The 18,354-nt window shown below is 42.3% G+C and overlaps 1 protein-coding gene across 1 annotated transcript; it reads right to left on the bottom strand.

Annotated features, from left to right (window-relative positions):
- Window positions 1-1,211: 1,211 nt before the first annotated feature.
- Window positions 1,212-11,207, bottom strand: LOC121556199 (vitamin D 25-hydroxylase-like). The gene is given in 6 exon segments (XM_045215943.1): window positions 1,212-1,332; window positions 1,334-1,422; window positions 2,751-3,080; window positions 9,195-9,827; window positions 10,058-10,199; window positions 10,894-11,207. Coding segments are annotated over 6 exon segments (1,527 nt in total). The 5' UTR covers window positions 11,134-11,207; the 3' UTR covers window positions 1,212-1,239.
- Window positions 11,208-18,354: the final 7,147 nt, after the last annotated feature.

The raw sequence follows: 18,354 nt of genomic DNA, 5'->3' as shown, positions 1-18,354 counted from the left end.
GGTCACTGAAGGAAATGGGTGACACCCCTAAGGCTCAGCTCCAACCACATTAAGATTATTTATAATGGCTGTGTCTGTGTATCCCTGGACGATCCAGTCTGGACACATTCTGCCTGCTCAGTGCAAATGTCCATGTCTGACTCTAGTCCTGTACAGTAGTTTAGATATGAAGATTTTTTGCATGGGTGGGAGAGAAAATATAGACCTATAAGCTATTGAGAGAAATACTGTCAGCAGAATAGATGCTCAATGTTGAAGAAAAAGAACAAGCAGCATAAAAAATATTTAATTTGAATTGCTCTTAGGAAAAGCAAACTATAAACATTGTAAAAAAGATACCTATAGCACCAAAATGGCATTGTTCTTATAACAAAGTATGACCATAATAGACTAAAGTAAAATTGACTTAAATCACAAAGGACACCATTACATAAAGACATTCTCAAAGTATGGATATTGCAGTAGCTTTCTGAGAGAAGGCTTTTCCCTAGAGATCGGGTTCATTGTTAGTTCAGACTGCTTTACATGGCGCAGAACCAGACTAAACACCATGTCCAGAGACTTCTAGGAAAGGCTGCTAGTCTACTTATTTTCACTGTGCTGTAGAAACAGCTGAAGTGTACACTAGAAACAGATGAAACTACCCACAGGGCACAGACATCAATTCAACGTCTATTCCACGTTGGTTCAACGTAATTTCATTGAAATGATGTGGAAACAATGATTCAACCAGTGTGTGCCCAGTGGGTAATGTTCCCATTTCTCATTTTGGCATGCTGAGAGAGAGAAGACAGGGCTGTGAACCATCATAGAGGTCCATCCTGTCAATCATTGACATAATCCCGCAGGGAAGATGAGACATTTGATTATAAGGACACAGATAAAAAGTCTAATTCAAGGTTAATTCATAGTATATTTGTGTGTGTATTGTTTAAATATTCACACTGCTTATCTTCTCGATTAAACTTACTGAGAAGTTCCACCTGATCTTTCAGGATCTCGCCAGTAACAGTTCTGGTGATCCTATGACTTTGCAAATGGTGTTGTGCAAACATGCAATTGCTCAGAAATAACCATCGGCTGATGTTTAGAATTCTAGCAGTTCTGTGTAAAACACTGGAGTTCAGACCCTGGAGGTCAGGGTGGGAGTCCAAGCCCTAGACCCCTGTTCTGTTCTGACTAAACCCCCAACCCCCCCCCCCCCCCCCACCCCTTCGGGAAGTGCATTCTGAGAATCTGTCACTGCTGCCTGCGGACGGCGCAGATGGAGTAAGGCAGCGGCTGCAGGGTCATGCCAAGTTTGGGGGTGAGGCTTGGCACTGTGCCGGGGGGGGAACTGCAGGTGGAAGCGCTGCAGCATGCTGGTGAAGAACAGGAACATCTCCATCCTGGCCAGCTGCTCGCCCAAACAGTGACGCCTCCCTGAGGACAAACCACACAATATGGATTGAGTTTTGTGAAGATCATGTCATACTTTGTATCATCTACTCTACTCAGAGGAGGCTGGTGAAGGGAGGACGGCTCGTAGTAATGGCTGACATGAAATCAACGGAACGGTATCAAACCATTCCATTCCAGCCATTACAATGAGCCGTCCTCCGATTTAGTGACACCAGCTACTACTGACTATTGTATTCCAGTGAACATTCAACCATTACAACATATCTACTGTACTCAATGTATATGTTAAGTGATAGTAAAGGTCCTTTATTATCACTGTTATCAGCTGTTTAGTGTTTACCTTATTAGGATATAGGTTAATCCAATGACATGATATGGCTGGGAAAAGGTTTATACTTGCATACACTGCGCAACTTGAGGAGCAATAGAGGGAACCACATTTCTGGGTGGTATGACCGAGAGAATGAGTTTTGTTTGAACTGACATGGGGTATCTTTCTGTCTTAACAGTACTTTCCGTTATTAATGGCAGCATTGTAGTCTGCAATAGCCCCAGGGACAGGCTTGCTCACCAGTCTATTATTTAAGTGCTCAGATGGATCACTGGGCCTTCATACCCGTAAGGTTGTTGTTATACCGGAGAGGCTCTAGCTTTTAGTACATTTGACTCATTGTAGGTATAATTAAATGAGATCATAGCTGGGGAATACAGTTAAAGACATGCTCTGGTACTTTGGCGACTAACAAAGTATTTTTAAACCTCCCGCTTTGGGCTAGATGTGTCAATGTGTAGTTGATACATGCATAATCTATGAGCAGAAATACTGTCTTACCTCAATTAGACACGAAATCCCTAGTTTGAAAGCGACTGTTTTATTGAAGCTGTGCTGTGCTATTTTCCCTACATTTCCCTCCATGTGGGCTCTGAGTTCTAGCCAATGAGCTTCAGCCTCTCACATTTGAGTGACAGCTAGCAAGAGGCCTGCCCAGCATTATCCGATGAGGTTGCAGGGCGGGCCCAGCTCAGTGGACACAGCAGAGAGAGAGAGAGCAATGACGTGGTGCACATATCTGCACATGTGACGTAGTATGCAATTTTGAGGGACCACTTTTGGCTCATGAATGCTACTTTCAGAACTACTGGCTAAAAAGTATACAAACGTACAGAAGAATCTCTTTAATATATTGGAATTTCATGCCCATGATGACTATTAACCCTGTATTTAAGCATTACCATTTGGATTAGGCAAGAGGAGAGGCATTCAAGTGAGAGGGTGTGTACAGTATGTGTGTGAGAGACAGTGTGCTACTCTCTTTGGGGGCCTGAGAGTGGAAAGAAGCCAGACTCACCCAGAGAGAAGGGTAGGAATGCTTCCCGTCGGACAAAGTTTCCATTGCTGTCCAGGAAGCGCTGTGGTGAGAAGGTTCCAGGGTCGCACCAGTACTTCTCATCAAAGTGCACAGAGTACAGGTTGGTGATGACCATGGTACCCTTGGGGATGGTGTAGCCGCTCACCAGTGTGTCCTGAGTGGTGGCGCGGAAGATGCCCAGGGGCACGATGTTACAGAAGCGCAGGACCTCGTGTAGCACCGCTTCCACATAGGGCATCCTCTGTTTGTCCTCCAGCGAGGGGGACTTCCCACTGCCCATCACACTGTTAATTTCCTTATGCACCTTCTCTACACAGAGGAAACACCAGCAGCACACTGTCAATACCTTATAATCACAGTGTTCTATCTGCTTCCTTATCTAGTATCTACAGACATACACTGAGTGTACAAAACATTAAGAACACCTTCCTAATATTGAGTTGCACCCCCTTTTACCCTCAGAACATCCTCAGTTTGTCGGGGCATGGACTCTACCAGGTGTTGAAAGCGTTCCACATGGATGATGGCCCATGTTGACTCTAATCCTTCCCACAGTTGTGTCAGGTTGGCTGGATGTGCTTTGGGTGGTGGACCATTCTTAAAATACACAGGAAACTGTTTAGTGTGAAAACCCCAGCAGTGTTGCGGTTCAAACCGGTGTGCCTTGCACCTACTACCATACCCCCTTCAAAGGCACTTAAATATTTTGTCTTGCCAATTCACTTTCTGAATGGCACACATATGTCTCAATTGTCTCAAGGCTTCAAAATCTTTCTTTAACCTGTCTCCTCCCCTTGTTCTACACTGAATAGGGTCCAGCTGCCTAATCGACTAAACTACTGAAAGAGCTACTACCTGTGCTTGGCCCTGCTATTTTAATCATAATAAACGTCTCCCTATCCTCCGGATGTGTACCAAACTCACAAAAAATGGCAGTAATAAAGCCTCTCCTGAAAAAGCCTAACGTTGACCTGGAAAATTTAAAAAACTATCAGCCTATATCGAATCTCCCATTCCTCTCAAAATGTTTACAAAAAGCTGTTGTGCAGCAACTCACTGCCTTCCTGAAGACAAATAATGTATACGAAATGCTCCAGTCTGGTTTTAGACCCCATCATAGCACTGATACTGCACTCGTGAAGGTGGTAAATTACCTTTTAATGGCGTCAGACCAAGGCTCTGCATCTGTCCTCGTGCTCCTAGACCTTAGTGCCGCTTTTGACACCATTGATAACCACATTCTTTTTGAGAGATTGGAAACCCTCTTTGGTCTACACGGACAAGTTCTTGCATGGTTTAGATCTTATCTGTCGGAAAGATATCATTTAGTCTCTTTGGATGGTTTGTCCTCTGACAAATCAATTGTACGTTTCAGTGTTCCTCAAGGTTCCGTTTTAGGACCACAATTGTTTTCACTATATATTCTACCTCTTGGTGATGTCATTCGGAAACACAATGTCAACTTTCACTGCTATGCAGACGACACACAGCTGTACATTTCGATTAAACATGGTGAAGCCCCAAAATTGCCTACCCTGGAAGCCTGTGTTTCAGACATAAGGAAGTGGATGGCGGCAAATGTTTTACTTTTAAACTTGGACAAAACAGAGATGCTAGTTCTAGGTCCCAAGAAACACAGAGATCTGCTGTTTGATCTGACAATTAATCTTGATGGTTGTACAGTCGTCTCAAATAAAACTGTGAAGGACCTCTGCATTGCTCTGGACCCTGATCTCTCTTTTGACGAACGTATCAAAAATATTTCAAGGGCAGTTTTTTTCCATCTTCGTAACATTGCAAAAATCTGAAACTCTTTGTCCAGAAATGATGCAGGAAAGCTAATCCATGCTTTTGTAACTTTTAGATTAGACTACTGTAATGCTCTACTCTCTGGCTATCCGGATAAAGCACTAAATAAACTTCCGTTAGTGCTAAACACGGCTGCTACAATCTTGACTAGAACCACAAAATGTGATCATATTACTACAGTGCTAGCCTCTCTACTTTTTAGCTTCCTGTTAAGGCTAGGGATGATTTCAAGGTTTTACTGCTAACCTACGAAGTATTACATGGACTTGCTCCTACCTATCTCTCCGATTTGGTCCTGCCATACATACCTACACGTACGCTACGGTCACAAGACGCAGGCCTCCTTATGTCCCTAGAATTTCTAAGCGAACAGCTGAAGGCAGGGCTTTCTCCTATAGAGCAACATTTTTATGGAATGGTCTGCCTATCCATGTGAGAGACGCAGACTCGGTCTCGACCTTTAAGTCTTTATTGAAGACTCATCTCTTCAGTAGGTCCTATGATTGAGTGTAGTCTGGCCCAGGAGTGCGAAAGTGAACGGCAAGGAGTGGAGTGACGAACCGCACTTGCTGTCTCTGCCTGGCCGGCTCCCCTCTCTCCACTGGGATTCTCTGCCTCTGACCTTATTACGGGGGCTGAGTCACTGGCTTACTAGTGCTCTTCCATGCCATCCCTAGGAGGGGTGTGTCACGTAGTGGCAGGCTTTTTTCACTATACTCGACTTGTGTGGGTTGAGTCACTGACATGATCTTCCTGTCCGGTTTTGCGCCCCCTCTGGCTCGTGTGGTGGAGGATATCTTTGTGGGCTGTACTCAGCCTTGTCTCAGGGTAGTAAGTTGGTGGTCTGTTGATGTCCCTCTAGTGGTGTGGGGGCTGTGCTTTGGCAAAGGGGGTGGGGTGATATCCTGCCTGGTTGGCCCTGTCCGGGGGTATCGTCGGACAGAGCCACAGTGTCCCCTGACCCCCCACCCCCCCGTCTCAGCCTCCAGTATCTATGCTGCAATAGTCTATGTGTCGGGGTGCTTGGGTCAGTCTGTCCTATCTGGTGAAATTCTCCTGTCTTATCTGGTGTCCTGTGTGAACTTAAGTATACTCCCTCTAATTTTCTCTCTCTCTCTCTCTCTCTCTCTCTCGCTCTCGCTCGCTCTGGACCTGAGCCCTAGGACCATACCTCAGGACTACCTGGCCTGATGACTCCTTGCTGTCCCCAGTCCACCTGGTCGTGCTGCTGATCCAGTTTCTGCTGTTTTGCCTGTGGCTATGGAACCTTCACCAGTTCACCAGACGTACTACCTTTTCGTGCTGCTGATCCAGTTACAATTAAACCCTGACCTGTTCACCGGACGTGCTACCTTGTCCGGGACCTGCTGTTTTTGACCCTCTCTCTCCCTCCCTCCCTCTCTCTCTCTACCGCACCTGCTGTCTCGACCTCTGAATGCTCGACTACGAAAAGCCAACAGACATTTGTTCCTGAGGTGCTGACCTGTTACACCCTCTACAACCACTGTCATTATTATTTGACATTGCTGGTCATCTAGGAACGTTTTAACATCTTGAAGAACGATCTGGTCTTACTGGCCATGTACAATTACATTTGTACATTTTTGTCATTTAGCAGATGCTCTTATCCAGAGCGACTTACAGTAGTGAGTGCATACATTTTCATACTCTTAGAATCACCACCCGGCACAGCCAGAAGAGGACTGGCCACACCTCAGATCCTGGTTCCTCTCTAGGTTTCTTCCTAGGTTCCTGCCTTTCTAGGGAGTTTTTCCTAGCCACCGTGCTTCTACATCTGCATTTCTCTGTAGCTCAGCTGGTAGAGCACGGCGCTTGTAATGCCAGGGTAGTGGGTTCAATCCCCGGGACCACCCATACACATAAATGTATGCACGCATGACTGTAAGTCGCTTTGGATAAAAGTGTCTGCTAAATGGCATATTATTATTATATTATTTCTTGCTGTTTGGGGTTTAAGGCTGGGTTTCTGTATAAGCACTTTGTGACATCTGCTGATGTAAAAAGGGCATTATAAATACATTTGATTTGACTGATTGAAGTGGATTTAACAAGTGACATCAATAACCTGGTCAGTCTATATCACTGAAAGAGCATAATGTTTTGTACACTCAGTGTATACCTTAGTAGAGAAATAGTTGAAACAAAAATCAATCAAAAAAAGTTAACACAATTATCAATCCAAACTTAGACACAATGCAAATGAAAGTTGCTTACTCAACTACTATTGATTACAAACAAACATACACCCTCCATATGTATTTGGACAGTGAAGCTAAAATTGTACATTTGGCTCTATACTCCAGCATTTTGTATTTGTTATCAAATGTTTCATATGAGGCGACAGTACAGAATGTCACCTTTAATTTGAGGGTATTTTCATATATATTTACATATCTAGTCCTCCCATTTGAAGATGTCATATGTATTTGGACAAATTCACTTATAGTGTATTAAAGCAGTCTAATGTTTAGTATTGGTCCCATATTTCTAGCATGCAATGACTACATCAAGCTTGTGACTCTACACACTCGTTGGATGCATTTGGAGTTTGTTTTGGTAGTTTTTTGGGGTAATGTTTTGCCCAATAGAAATGAATGATGGATGATGACTGGAGTAATTTTATTTCTAATTCATGATATCCATAATCACGGTAGCATTAGGGCTGTGGCGGTCACGATATTTCGTCAGCCGGTGATTGTCAAGCAAATAACTGTCTCACGGTAATTGACCGTTAATTAACATAAACACATTTAGCATCTCTGAGTTGTCCTTATGTTAGGTCCTGATCTGGCTATGCCAAATGGCTGTGGGCTACACTAGTTCATTTAGCAGACAAGATTTGCTTATAATTCTGTGGCATTATTTTATAGTATGAAGAATACAATTGAACAAAGCTGAATAAAATATAAATATTGTCTCCAAATGATTTGAGGGAGTGCGCACATGAGGCTATTCTGTGTTGAGCAGTTAACAAATAAATAGGTTTGGAGACAATTAATTTAGAGTTATTCATGTAAATTTAGTTGTTCTACAAACATTGGGCTATATGTTTGGATTTTTAATACATTGTAAGGCTGCATGATGAGATTCATCATTAATGGATGCTACCACTTACTTACATTAAAAGTATCTACAAAATTACACAATACATTATTCACCATTCACTTCCTATTGCGCCAAACATAATCCAAAACACAACCAAAACAAGCTGTAAATACATCCAACAAGTTTGTAAAGTCACAGCTTGATGTAGTCATTGTGTGCAAGGAATATGGGACCAAATACTACATTTTTGACTACTTTAAAACACTATAAGTGAACTTGTCCAAATACTTATGACATCTTCAAATGGGGGGACTAGCTACATAAAGTGCTTTCACTTCTAAACGGTAAAACATATATATATATATATATATATTTAAAAAAATACCCTCAAATAAAAGGTGACATTCTGTACTGTCACCTAATATGAAATATTTGATCTCAAATCTAAAATTGTGGAGTATGGAGACACATTTACAATTGTAGCTTCACTGTCCAAGGGGAGGGAGTGTATACCTTTGTACAGTTGAAACCAAAAAATCTATAAAAAGTTCACAAACAAACTATACCTTAGTTATCTAACCTATGCAAATACAAGTTGCTGTGTATTATGGCTTGGAGAAAGGTTAAATAAGGACATGGCAAGTCCCTTTACTGGACACCGGAGGAGAAGAGGAAAAAGAAAGACCAAGGATGACCTGTTAGCGAACCGTTGAAACTGAGCTTAATACCAGAATAGGACTAATTTGAAAAGAGATATAAAATAGCCCAGGACAGGAAGAGATGGAGGGACCTTGTGGAGGTCTTTTGCGCCACTTGACACGATGAGGCCTGAGTAAGGACAAGGCAGGGTGATATGAGACCTACTGTAAGGACAAGGCAGGGTGATATGAGACCTACAGTAAGGACAAGGCAGGGGACTATGAGACCTAAGGATAAGGACAAGACAGGGGACTATGAGACCTACAGTAAGGACAAGGCAGGGGACTATGAGACCTAAGGATAAGGACAAGGCAGGGGACTATGAGACCTACAGTAAGGACAAGGCAGGGGACTATGAGACCTACAGTAAGGACAAGGCAGGGGACTATGAGACCTAAGGATAAGGACAAGGCAGGGGACTATGAGACCTACAGTAAGGACAAGGCAGGGGACTATGAGACCTACAGTAAGGACAAGGCAGGGGACTATGAGACCTACAGTAAGGACAAGGCAGGGTGCTATGAGACCTACAGTGAGGACAAGGCAGGGGACTATGAGACCTACAGTAAGGACAAGGCAGGGGACTATGATACCTAAGGATAAGGACAAGGCAGGGGACTATGAGACCTACAGTAAGGACAAGGCAGGGGACTATGAGACCTACAGTAAGGACAAGGCAGGGGACTATGAGACCTACAGTAAGGACAAGGCAGGGGACTATGAGACCTACAGTAAGGACAAGGCAGGGTGCTATGAGACCTACAGTGAGGACAAGGCAGGGTGCTATGAGGCCTGAGTAAGAACAAGGCATTGACCCTGACCTACTGTGCTATAAGGCAGCACACTGACCTTGGATGTTGGGGTAGAGGGCCATGTAGAGCATGGCCCAGCGTAGGGTGTTGGTGGTGGTCTCCGTGCCTGCGATGATGAGCTCGCCCACAGAGTAGATCAGGTTCTCCCTGGAAAACGTGGTGCCCAAGTCGCCAGCACTCTGCTCCAACTCGTCCAGGTAGGCATCGATGTAGTGGCGCGGGGCCTGGCACACTCTGCCCTCTGAGAAGCGCCCGATGATCTGCTCCAGGAAGTTGTAGACCTTGGCTGCATTGCGGAACAGCTTCTGGTGCTTTCCGAAGGGGAGGTACTTGATCCATGGGAAGGCGTTGTAAAGGAAGGCCCAGCCGCTGACGGCCAGCTCCACATTCTCACTGAAGATCTCGATCATGTGCTGGAAGTCACAGTCGTCGTACGTGAAACGCTCGCCGAAGATGATGAGGTTGGTGATGTTTGACACAGCATTGGTCACCAGGTGCTTTGGGTTAAAGGGTTTCCCTTTGTGCTCATCGATGGCATCCACAAAAAACATGCACTCTTCCAAGATCTTCTGTTCGAGGGGCTTCTGAACACTGCCAAAGTAACGAAAGGAGTTGCAGGCCAGTTTACGATGCTCAATCCATCCTCTGCCAAATTTAGCATTCAGAAGTCCTGAGAAGGAAGATATTGAGATTAGAGCAGACATAATGAGACCTTACTGAGCATGTGTGAAGATACTGAATATTATTTTCAGGATATGTGGACCTATTTTGATTTCAATACCATCAAATAGCCTAGAGAGTTGGATAAAACCAAGCTTGTATTTGCATGTAATAACTAATAACAATATAACAATGTCATAATGTGCATATTTCAGAATACCTTATAACTGACTTTCTTACCTCCCATTTTGGTCATTTTCATAAATAAAGGCAGAGATGGCCGGTCAGCAAAGACCTCACTCTGGTGGTACAGGCATTCTCTGATGGCATCATATCCATTCAGCACCACTGTTGAGTAGCCTCCCAAATCAAGACTGAAAATCTTAGATAAAATACTTGAATAAATACACATCCAAGATAATATGCCATTTATTTTCCCTAAATATGTTTAATTTGGGAATTTTGAGAATATGACTATAGGTCCAGAAAGTACACTATAGTCCAGTATGACATAACATCTCAACTGCAAATTATGTATTAGGCTAGTCTAGAGATAGGCAAGTAGTCCTCACTGCAGTCTGACTCTATTTGCTGAGGCATGCTGACTAAGCAGACCGTGGCAATTTTTCGAAACCCTGCAAGAGCAGCTGGAGCCTGCCAAAACATTGCGAATACCGAGCCTCCTTTGTTCACTTTTCTGAGCTTTTTTTCTAGGCTGACGCAAGGCAGGATGTAGGGACAAGAATGGAGCGTCCACCCTAAGTAACCTTTGACACACTTAGGAATTCTGGTATGTGTGTGTGTGCCGGATGATGCATTACAAACTTTATTAAGCACTGTTTTCCACCAATGAAATTAAAGCGACTTTGAGATTCTGTTTTGTAATTTATAAAATACATCTATTGTAATGCAAAAATCCGTATTCATAAAGCAACACTCAATAGGCTAAACCGCAAGAGTTAAACCGGCTTGAACACAAGCAAACTAGCCTTCATGGGTGTGCACACAAGTAGCCAACACAAAAAAATGCCGAGGGTTAGTCAAGCCATTTTGACACAATAAGGTAAGTACCGTACCTGCCCATGGATTTCACTCTGTTTCTTCATAAAGACGTGCGGTTCTGTTGCTAGAGACATAATGTTCCCTATGACAGGGATAGGTGACGGTCCAGGAGGGAATCCTCGGGGTCTCCTCTGCTTGACAAGCTGCCGGATCAGCAATATAACAATAAGGGAAATAAGTAAACTACACAGACCTAAGAAAGCCTGTCCATACGACACTGCTGAGACTAGAGATGATAACTTTATTAATACCATTTTTCTATCTCTAACTTTGCTGTCTGGACTAACCTCTCCTCTGTGAAAGAGTTATGTAGGCTATATCATCTTGCACATGTTGCTATCCCCTCCCAATAGGATGTTTCTCCCTCTACAAGGCTAAGATTGGCTAGAAGTTTAGCTGTGATGACTATCGATGAACTTTGATCAGCCTTCGATCAATTCTAGCCATTAACAAATCGTGATTCTGCTATTTCTGAGGATTTGATTTCCCAATTATGATTTCTGGCCATTTGTTGACATGCAGCATAACTTGCCTGCCAGCTGGCACCACACATCAGGTTGGGAATAAAAAAGCTATATTTTGTCACCGCTGATCCAGCCTGCTCTCATAGACTAGACGTGACATAGTAAACGAAACTCCGGGATACTCAAATTAGCATGATATATTACATTTGTTATGGTTACATAAGACAGAATGTTACTTAAGGCAAAAACTAAAGGCGGGTGGTTGGTCAGGGTGGGAGTATAACGTGGGCGTATAACATATATTGAGAACGTCTAGCAACCCAAAGGTTGTGTGTTTAAATCTCATCACAGACAATTTGAGTATTTTAGGTAATTAGCAACTTTGCAACTAGCATGTTAGCTAATTCTTCCCCTAACCCTAAGCTTAACCCTTTAACCTAACTCCTAACCCTAACCCTAACATCTAGCCTAGCTAACATTAGCCACCTAGCTAATGTTAGCATTAGCCACGTAGCCACCTAGCTAAAGTTAGCCACAACAAATTGGAATTCATAAGATATCATACGTATCGCAAATTCGTAACATATTGTATGAATTGCAATTCGTAACATATCATACAAATTGTAATTCGTAACATATCATACGAATTGTAATTCATAACATATCATAGGAAATGGATGATGGACATTCACAAATTAATACACACCACACCAAACCTAACATACAGTGGGGAAAAAAAGTATTTAGTCAGCCAACAATTGTGCAAGTTCTCCCACTTAAAAAGATGAGAGAGGCCTGTAATTTTCATCATAGGTACACGTCAACTATGACAGACAAATTGAGAAAAAAGAATCCAGAAAATCACATTGTAGAATTTTTTATGAATTTATTTGCAAATTATGGTGGAAAATAAGTATTTGGTCAATAACAAAAGTTTCTCAATACTTTGTTATATACCCTTTATTGGCAATGACACAGGTCAAACGTTTTCTGTAAGTCTTCACAAGGTTTTCACACACTGTTGCTGGTATTTTGGCCCATTCCTCCATGCAGATCTCCTCTAGAGCAGTGATGTTTTGGGGCTGTCGCTGGGCAACACGGACTTTCAACTCCCCTCCAAAGATTTTCTATGGGGTTGAGATCTGGAGACTGGCTAGGCAACTCCAGGACCTTGAAATGCTTCTTCAAGCCACTCCTTCGTTGCCCGGGAGGTGTGTTTGGGATCATTGTCATGCTAAAAGACCCAGCCACATTTCATCTTCAATGCCCTTGCTGACGGAAGGAGGTTTTCACTCAAAATCTCACGATACATGGCCCCATTCATTCTTTCCTTTACACAGATCAGTCGTCCTGGTCCCTTTGCAGAAAAACAGCCCCAAAGCATGAAGTTTCTACCCCCATGCTTCACAGTAGGTATGGTGTTCTTTGGATGCAACTCAGCATTCTTTGTCCTCCAAACACGATGAGTTGAGTTTTTACCAAAAAAGTTACATTTTGGTTTCATCTGACCATATGACATTCTCCCAATCCTCTTCTGGATCATCCAAATGCACTCTAGCAAACTTCAGACGGGCCTGGACATGTACTGGCTTAAGCAGGGGGACACGTCTGGCAATGCAGGATTTGAGTCCCTGGCGGAGTAGTGTGTTACTGATGGTAGGCTTTGTTACTTTGGTCCCAGCTCTCTGCAGGTCATTCACTAGGTCCCTCCGTGTGGTTCTGGGATTTTTGCTCACCGTTCTTGTGATCATTTTGACACCACGGGGTGAGATCTTGCGTGGAGCCCCAGATCGAGGGAGATTATCAGTGGTCTTGTATGTCTTCCATTTCCTAATAATTGCTCCCACAGTTGATTTCTTCAAACCAAGCTGCTTACCTATTGCAGATTCAGTCTTCCCAGCCTGGTGCAGGTCTACAATTTTGTTTCTGGTGTCCTTTGACAGCTCTTTGGTCTTGACCATAGTGGAGTTTGGAGTGTGACTGTTTGAGGTTGTGGACAGGTGTCTTTATACTGATAACAAGTTCAAACAGGTGCCATTAATACAGGTAATGAGTGGAGGACAGAGGAGCCTCTTAAAGAAGAAGTTACAGGTCTGTGAGAGCCAGAAATCTTGCTTGTTTGTAGGTGACCAAATACTTATTTTCCACCATAATTTGCAAATAAATTCATTAAAAATCCTACAATGTGATTTTCTGGATTTTTTTTTCTCAATTTGTCTGTCATAGTTGACGTGTACCTATGATGAAAATGACAGGCCTCTCTCATCTTTTTAAGTGGGAGAACTTGCACAATTGGTGGCTGACTAAATACATTTTTTCCCCACTGTATCATACTAATTTAATAATAATAATAATAATAATAATAATATGCCATTTCACAGACGCTTTTATCCAAAGCGACTTACAGTCATGTGTGCATGCATTTTTTATTTGAGTGTCTCTGAATACGGATTTTCATTTACTGTGTTATGTCTAGGTCCAAGTTGGCTGATCCCATTGTCATAGCATACTTTCTATGTGAGTGTTGTTTAGCCTGTCTTATATCTATACAAATTAGCATTATGCAGCAAAAGCAAGGTTAATGTTTGATTGATTCAAGAGATCAATGCTATTTCTATAACTCATAGCCTAATGCTGTATAATAATCCAATACAATAGTTATTTCAAATTCATGTGATATAACACAGTTATAACACACAGGCCTAACCTATAACACAATTTAAAAAGACCTAGGTCATGGGGTAAAACTTGTCCTCGTCTGCATTAGGATATAAACTTCGCCCTATACTGTGTTGTTGGAACACCCTACAATCAGTAGGATACAAGAATAGATCAATCACTTTCTTCACAATTGTGCCATTCTGTCTGGATTGTATTTTTTTTGGTAGGCTACACCAGCAGCAGCATGCAGTCTGGGTTGTACATTAAGGGTATTACAATATAAAGATGATTGTCTTTCCCCAAGTGTCCCACTTTAGTGTCAGTCATTAATGCAAACAACTTGCAACTTACAAGCAAATGTGTAGAATGTCTATGTCATAGCATGTTAAATGAGAAATAAATATTACAATAGCAATGCTCACGCTATATGGCACATTTCTTCCTACATTAACTTCCTGAGTGGCTCTATGCACTATAATGAACCTTGTCAAAGCCCTTCGGAGCATCGAGAGAATGTGAGGACATCATTCAGATCAGAAACTGACCTCCAACAGGTTACATTGTGGTGTGGAAGGAAAGCCTACTCAGCCATTTCAATGAAATACCACACATTCCTCCAGTAGTGTGTCTTAGGCCCTGCAGATAGCAGTATAGGTGGAGTAGAGGTTGTGAAAGGGTCTGTCTGGGTCGAGAACGTATACAAAAACCTTCCTGCAACCACCATGGCGCTATTGTGATGGCTAAGGGAAGCACAGGTTACGTCCCAAATGGCACCCTATTCCTTTTATAGTGCACTACTTTTGAGCAGGGCTCTGGTTAAAAGTAGTGCACTATATAGGGAATATGGTGCCATTTGGGACAGAAGCACAGTGTCTGAGGTGGATTCGGAACATCACTCCCTAGTGGCATCAGACAGGACAGTCAGGACTGGTTCAGGGTTGCCACAGTCATCATAGCATGGGAAGAATTGAAACCCCCTTATAGAGTTACCCTATCATGCATTATGCTGCACAAACTTTCCTCTTCCAATTGTAGTTGACCTGGTTTGATTTGAATCACCTTTATGCTCTGTCCATAGGCTACTGGCAGAACTGAAGGAAATGAAACATAATTTATTAAGCTGTGCCTGTTCACTACCCACATACCTAAGCACAGATCTGGGCCTGTATTTATAAAGCGTCTCAGAGTAGGAGTGCCGGTCCAGGATCAGGTCCCTCCTGTCTATGTCAAAACCGACCCTAGATCAGCACTGGCATGCTTTATGAATATGGGCCCAAATCTGGAGCAAATAGTAGTGTGCCTGTTGATTCTGGAGGTCCTCTGTATCGACTGCCTGTCCACTCAGTGTGTGGTGACTTGCTCCTCATTAGTAGCAGTGATATCTGTTTACCCAGCCAGACATTCCTTCTTGCTGAGGCAGCTGGCAGAGATGCTAATTTTTTCTCCAAATGTAACAAACTGGTCTCCCCAGACCTCGCCCAATGATTTGGATTTGTTATCGCCACTTAATGAGGACTATCAAGCAAACTTATTTCCTATTTCCTGCCAGCCCCCCAGATAAAACAAACTATCCAGGAAGCATTTTACACATCAATCAAAGACATCATTGAATTAACTTGTTCTCACTGTTGAATGGAAATGTCCAGTTGTGACTGTGTTGGGAAGGGCTGACCAACAGACCTTGTGCTTACTGAAAATCAGCCGTACTACTTGAATACTGTAGACACAACATCAAACATATTGACGTTTGATGTTTTGTTCAAGCATCTTTTTAACAGATGCTTTAATATAACCTCATCAACCATTATATACATCAGCAACCTTACGTTTTGTCATTTACTGTAACTAATTAGGTGTACGTTTTTCTCCAGATGACTTGTCATTGTTATCTATTCACACACGTATACTTCTATTGTCTTCTATTGTCTTCTATTGTCTTCTATTGACTTCTATTCGATTCTATTGTCTTCTATTGTCTTCTATTATATTATATTGTCTTCTATTGTCTTCTATTGACTTCTATTGTCTTCTATTGACTTCTATTATCTTCTATCGACTTCTATTGTCTTCTATTGTCTTCTATTGACTTCTATTGACTTCTATTTAAGTGATAATGCCTGAGAAGCCAGTGTTTGGAGGATATATTGGCATGGGTGTTGTTAGGCCCGGCTTCGAGGGCATTATCACTTTTATACAATGGCTTACCAACATATTCAAATAATGATTGACATATTTTCATTAAAAATGTTATTTTGATTAATTTATTCATACTATTTCATCCTTCCACAAGATATAGTCCCGACACAAATCTAGGGTTGCTACCCAAGCCGGCTGGTCGTTCGTTCTATCGGTTCGGTTGCTAGAGATGCGACCCAGTCATTCAGTCTTTTTGTTCTGTATCTAGTCGTTCATTCTAAATGTTCCATTGCCATACTGGCTGGCAACGTTCTTATCCCTTGCTTGTTAGCTAGCCAACTACGGCTAACTTACAGTCACGTCAAAAAGCCAGAATAACAGCAAAGAGCTTCATTTGCATTTGTTTAAGCTGTTTTCTAGAGACATTTATTTGAATAAATCTCTGTCAATGAGCTAATGAGGCCTGGCATAGAAAATGTGCTCACTCGTCAGGACATTGTTGTTCAGGGCCTGGGAGCTAGCCAACAACACAGCTAACACAATCACTTCAAACTGAAGCTGGAAAGACTGCAAACTAGCTGCATTTCGTTTCGTTTTACCTTTTTTCAATTGATATTTCTTTGTATATATCCATAAAAATGATGCCAGCTGATTGATGATTTCAACTGGCTGAGAATGGCTGCCTGCCTGTCTGTCTCGTCCCGACTCCCGACATGTTCATTACTATGGGACAGCTGGATATCGAATTTGAATATTGAAACAATGTTGCAAATGTCGGCGAGACAGACAGCAAGGTTTATACAAATCTCCGCTGTTGAAAACTAAATGTTAGTCTAAAAGAAATGTGAGATAATGTCTAGATGCTTTTTATAGTGGAGATCAAGTTTATAAATTGCATGGCTGGGCTGATGAGACAGTGGATTGCGCAGTCAGATGTAACAGAGTAAATAGGCATTTTAACGTCATAGATTTAGCGGGTGGTAACTTGTGGAATAGACAGCAGCTGGAATGCAGTTTTAACCAATCACCATTCAGGATTAGCATCACCCGTTGTATAATCTCTTCTATTATATTCTATTGACTTCTATTGTCTTCTATTGACTTCTATTGTCTTCTATTGTGCACAAGCCAGCTCTAGTCAGCTACTCCCATAGGCCTCTGCACCCATGACTCACAATGACGCAAACAATAATGTAATTTCATAAATCTAAATATTATTAATACAAATATAAAAATCTGCTGTTTGGTTCTCATAAATATAATTTTAGCACAGGCGATTAACTGGGTTCTCCTCATTATGCCACAGGAGAAGAGAGCATGACCAGCCCCATGCAGAGAGAGAGAGAGAGAGAGAGAGCTGCTATGGCCAGGCCAGGTCAGAGAGGTGGATGCATCCTGCAGTGTGATCACACAGAACAGAGGAGCTCTGATTGATGGGTAACCTAGGCTCTGTGATTACATCTAATTTCCTTAATGTCCCAGCAAGGATGCACACTGCAAACTTTCCTGTTTCCGCCAGAGATGAGGTAAGTTGCATTTCAAAGTGGATTCTAGATAACATCCATCCAATTCCCTAGCGAAGCCCTGACAGGACAGCCTGGTCAAGTGTACATGTTTAAGTCTGTAATCCCTGTGTCACCACAGTCTCCAGGTGGTCAAACCTTCAATGGAGAGCATCAAGTGGCGGAAGCTTGTGTCACACTCCAGTGTTTATTCCATGTAATCAAACATTCTTTCAATTCCCTACTTTTTTGCGGGAGATGCTTAGCCTGCCCTACAGTATGCATTGAGTACCATTAACGGTTGCATTCAGACACACATGATACAGTCTCATTCTTTGACATTGAAATTATCTTTCCAATTTTGGCATTGATATTGTATTCCAATATCATTGTGTAGTATTGATTTGGCAGGTGTAATGAATGTGAGTTTCTGTCGTCTCAACACCCTTTCAATAGATACAACTAACCCTATATACAGTACAGTGCATCATGTCACATGTCAGTGTTCCCTCCCTCTCTGTTCAGATAAGACAATGATTATCTGTCTCCTGACATAACTTACACCAGGTTGATGCTCTGACCAGAATAGATTGGAAATGTTACTATATTGAATTGAAAGTTAGAAACTGGGAACAGAAAGTTGAGGTAGGGACTGAGATGATCCATAGATATGTGGTCATGCTGCATCTGTTCACATATAGTCAGGCCTTTA

The sequence above is a fragment of the Coregonus clupeaformis genome, unplaced genomic scaffold, assembly GCF_020615455.1.
Source record: "Coregonus clupeaformis isolate EN_2021a unplaced genomic scaffold, ASM2061545v1 scaf0562, whole genome shotgun sequence".
Taxonomy (NCBI): domain Eukaryota; kingdom Metazoa; phylum Chordata; class Actinopteri; order Salmoniformes; family Salmonidae; genus Coregonus; species Coregonus clupeaformis.
The sequence above is the reverse complement of the archived record's forward strand: the minus strand, read 5'-3'. Positions and strand labels throughout refer to the sequence as shown.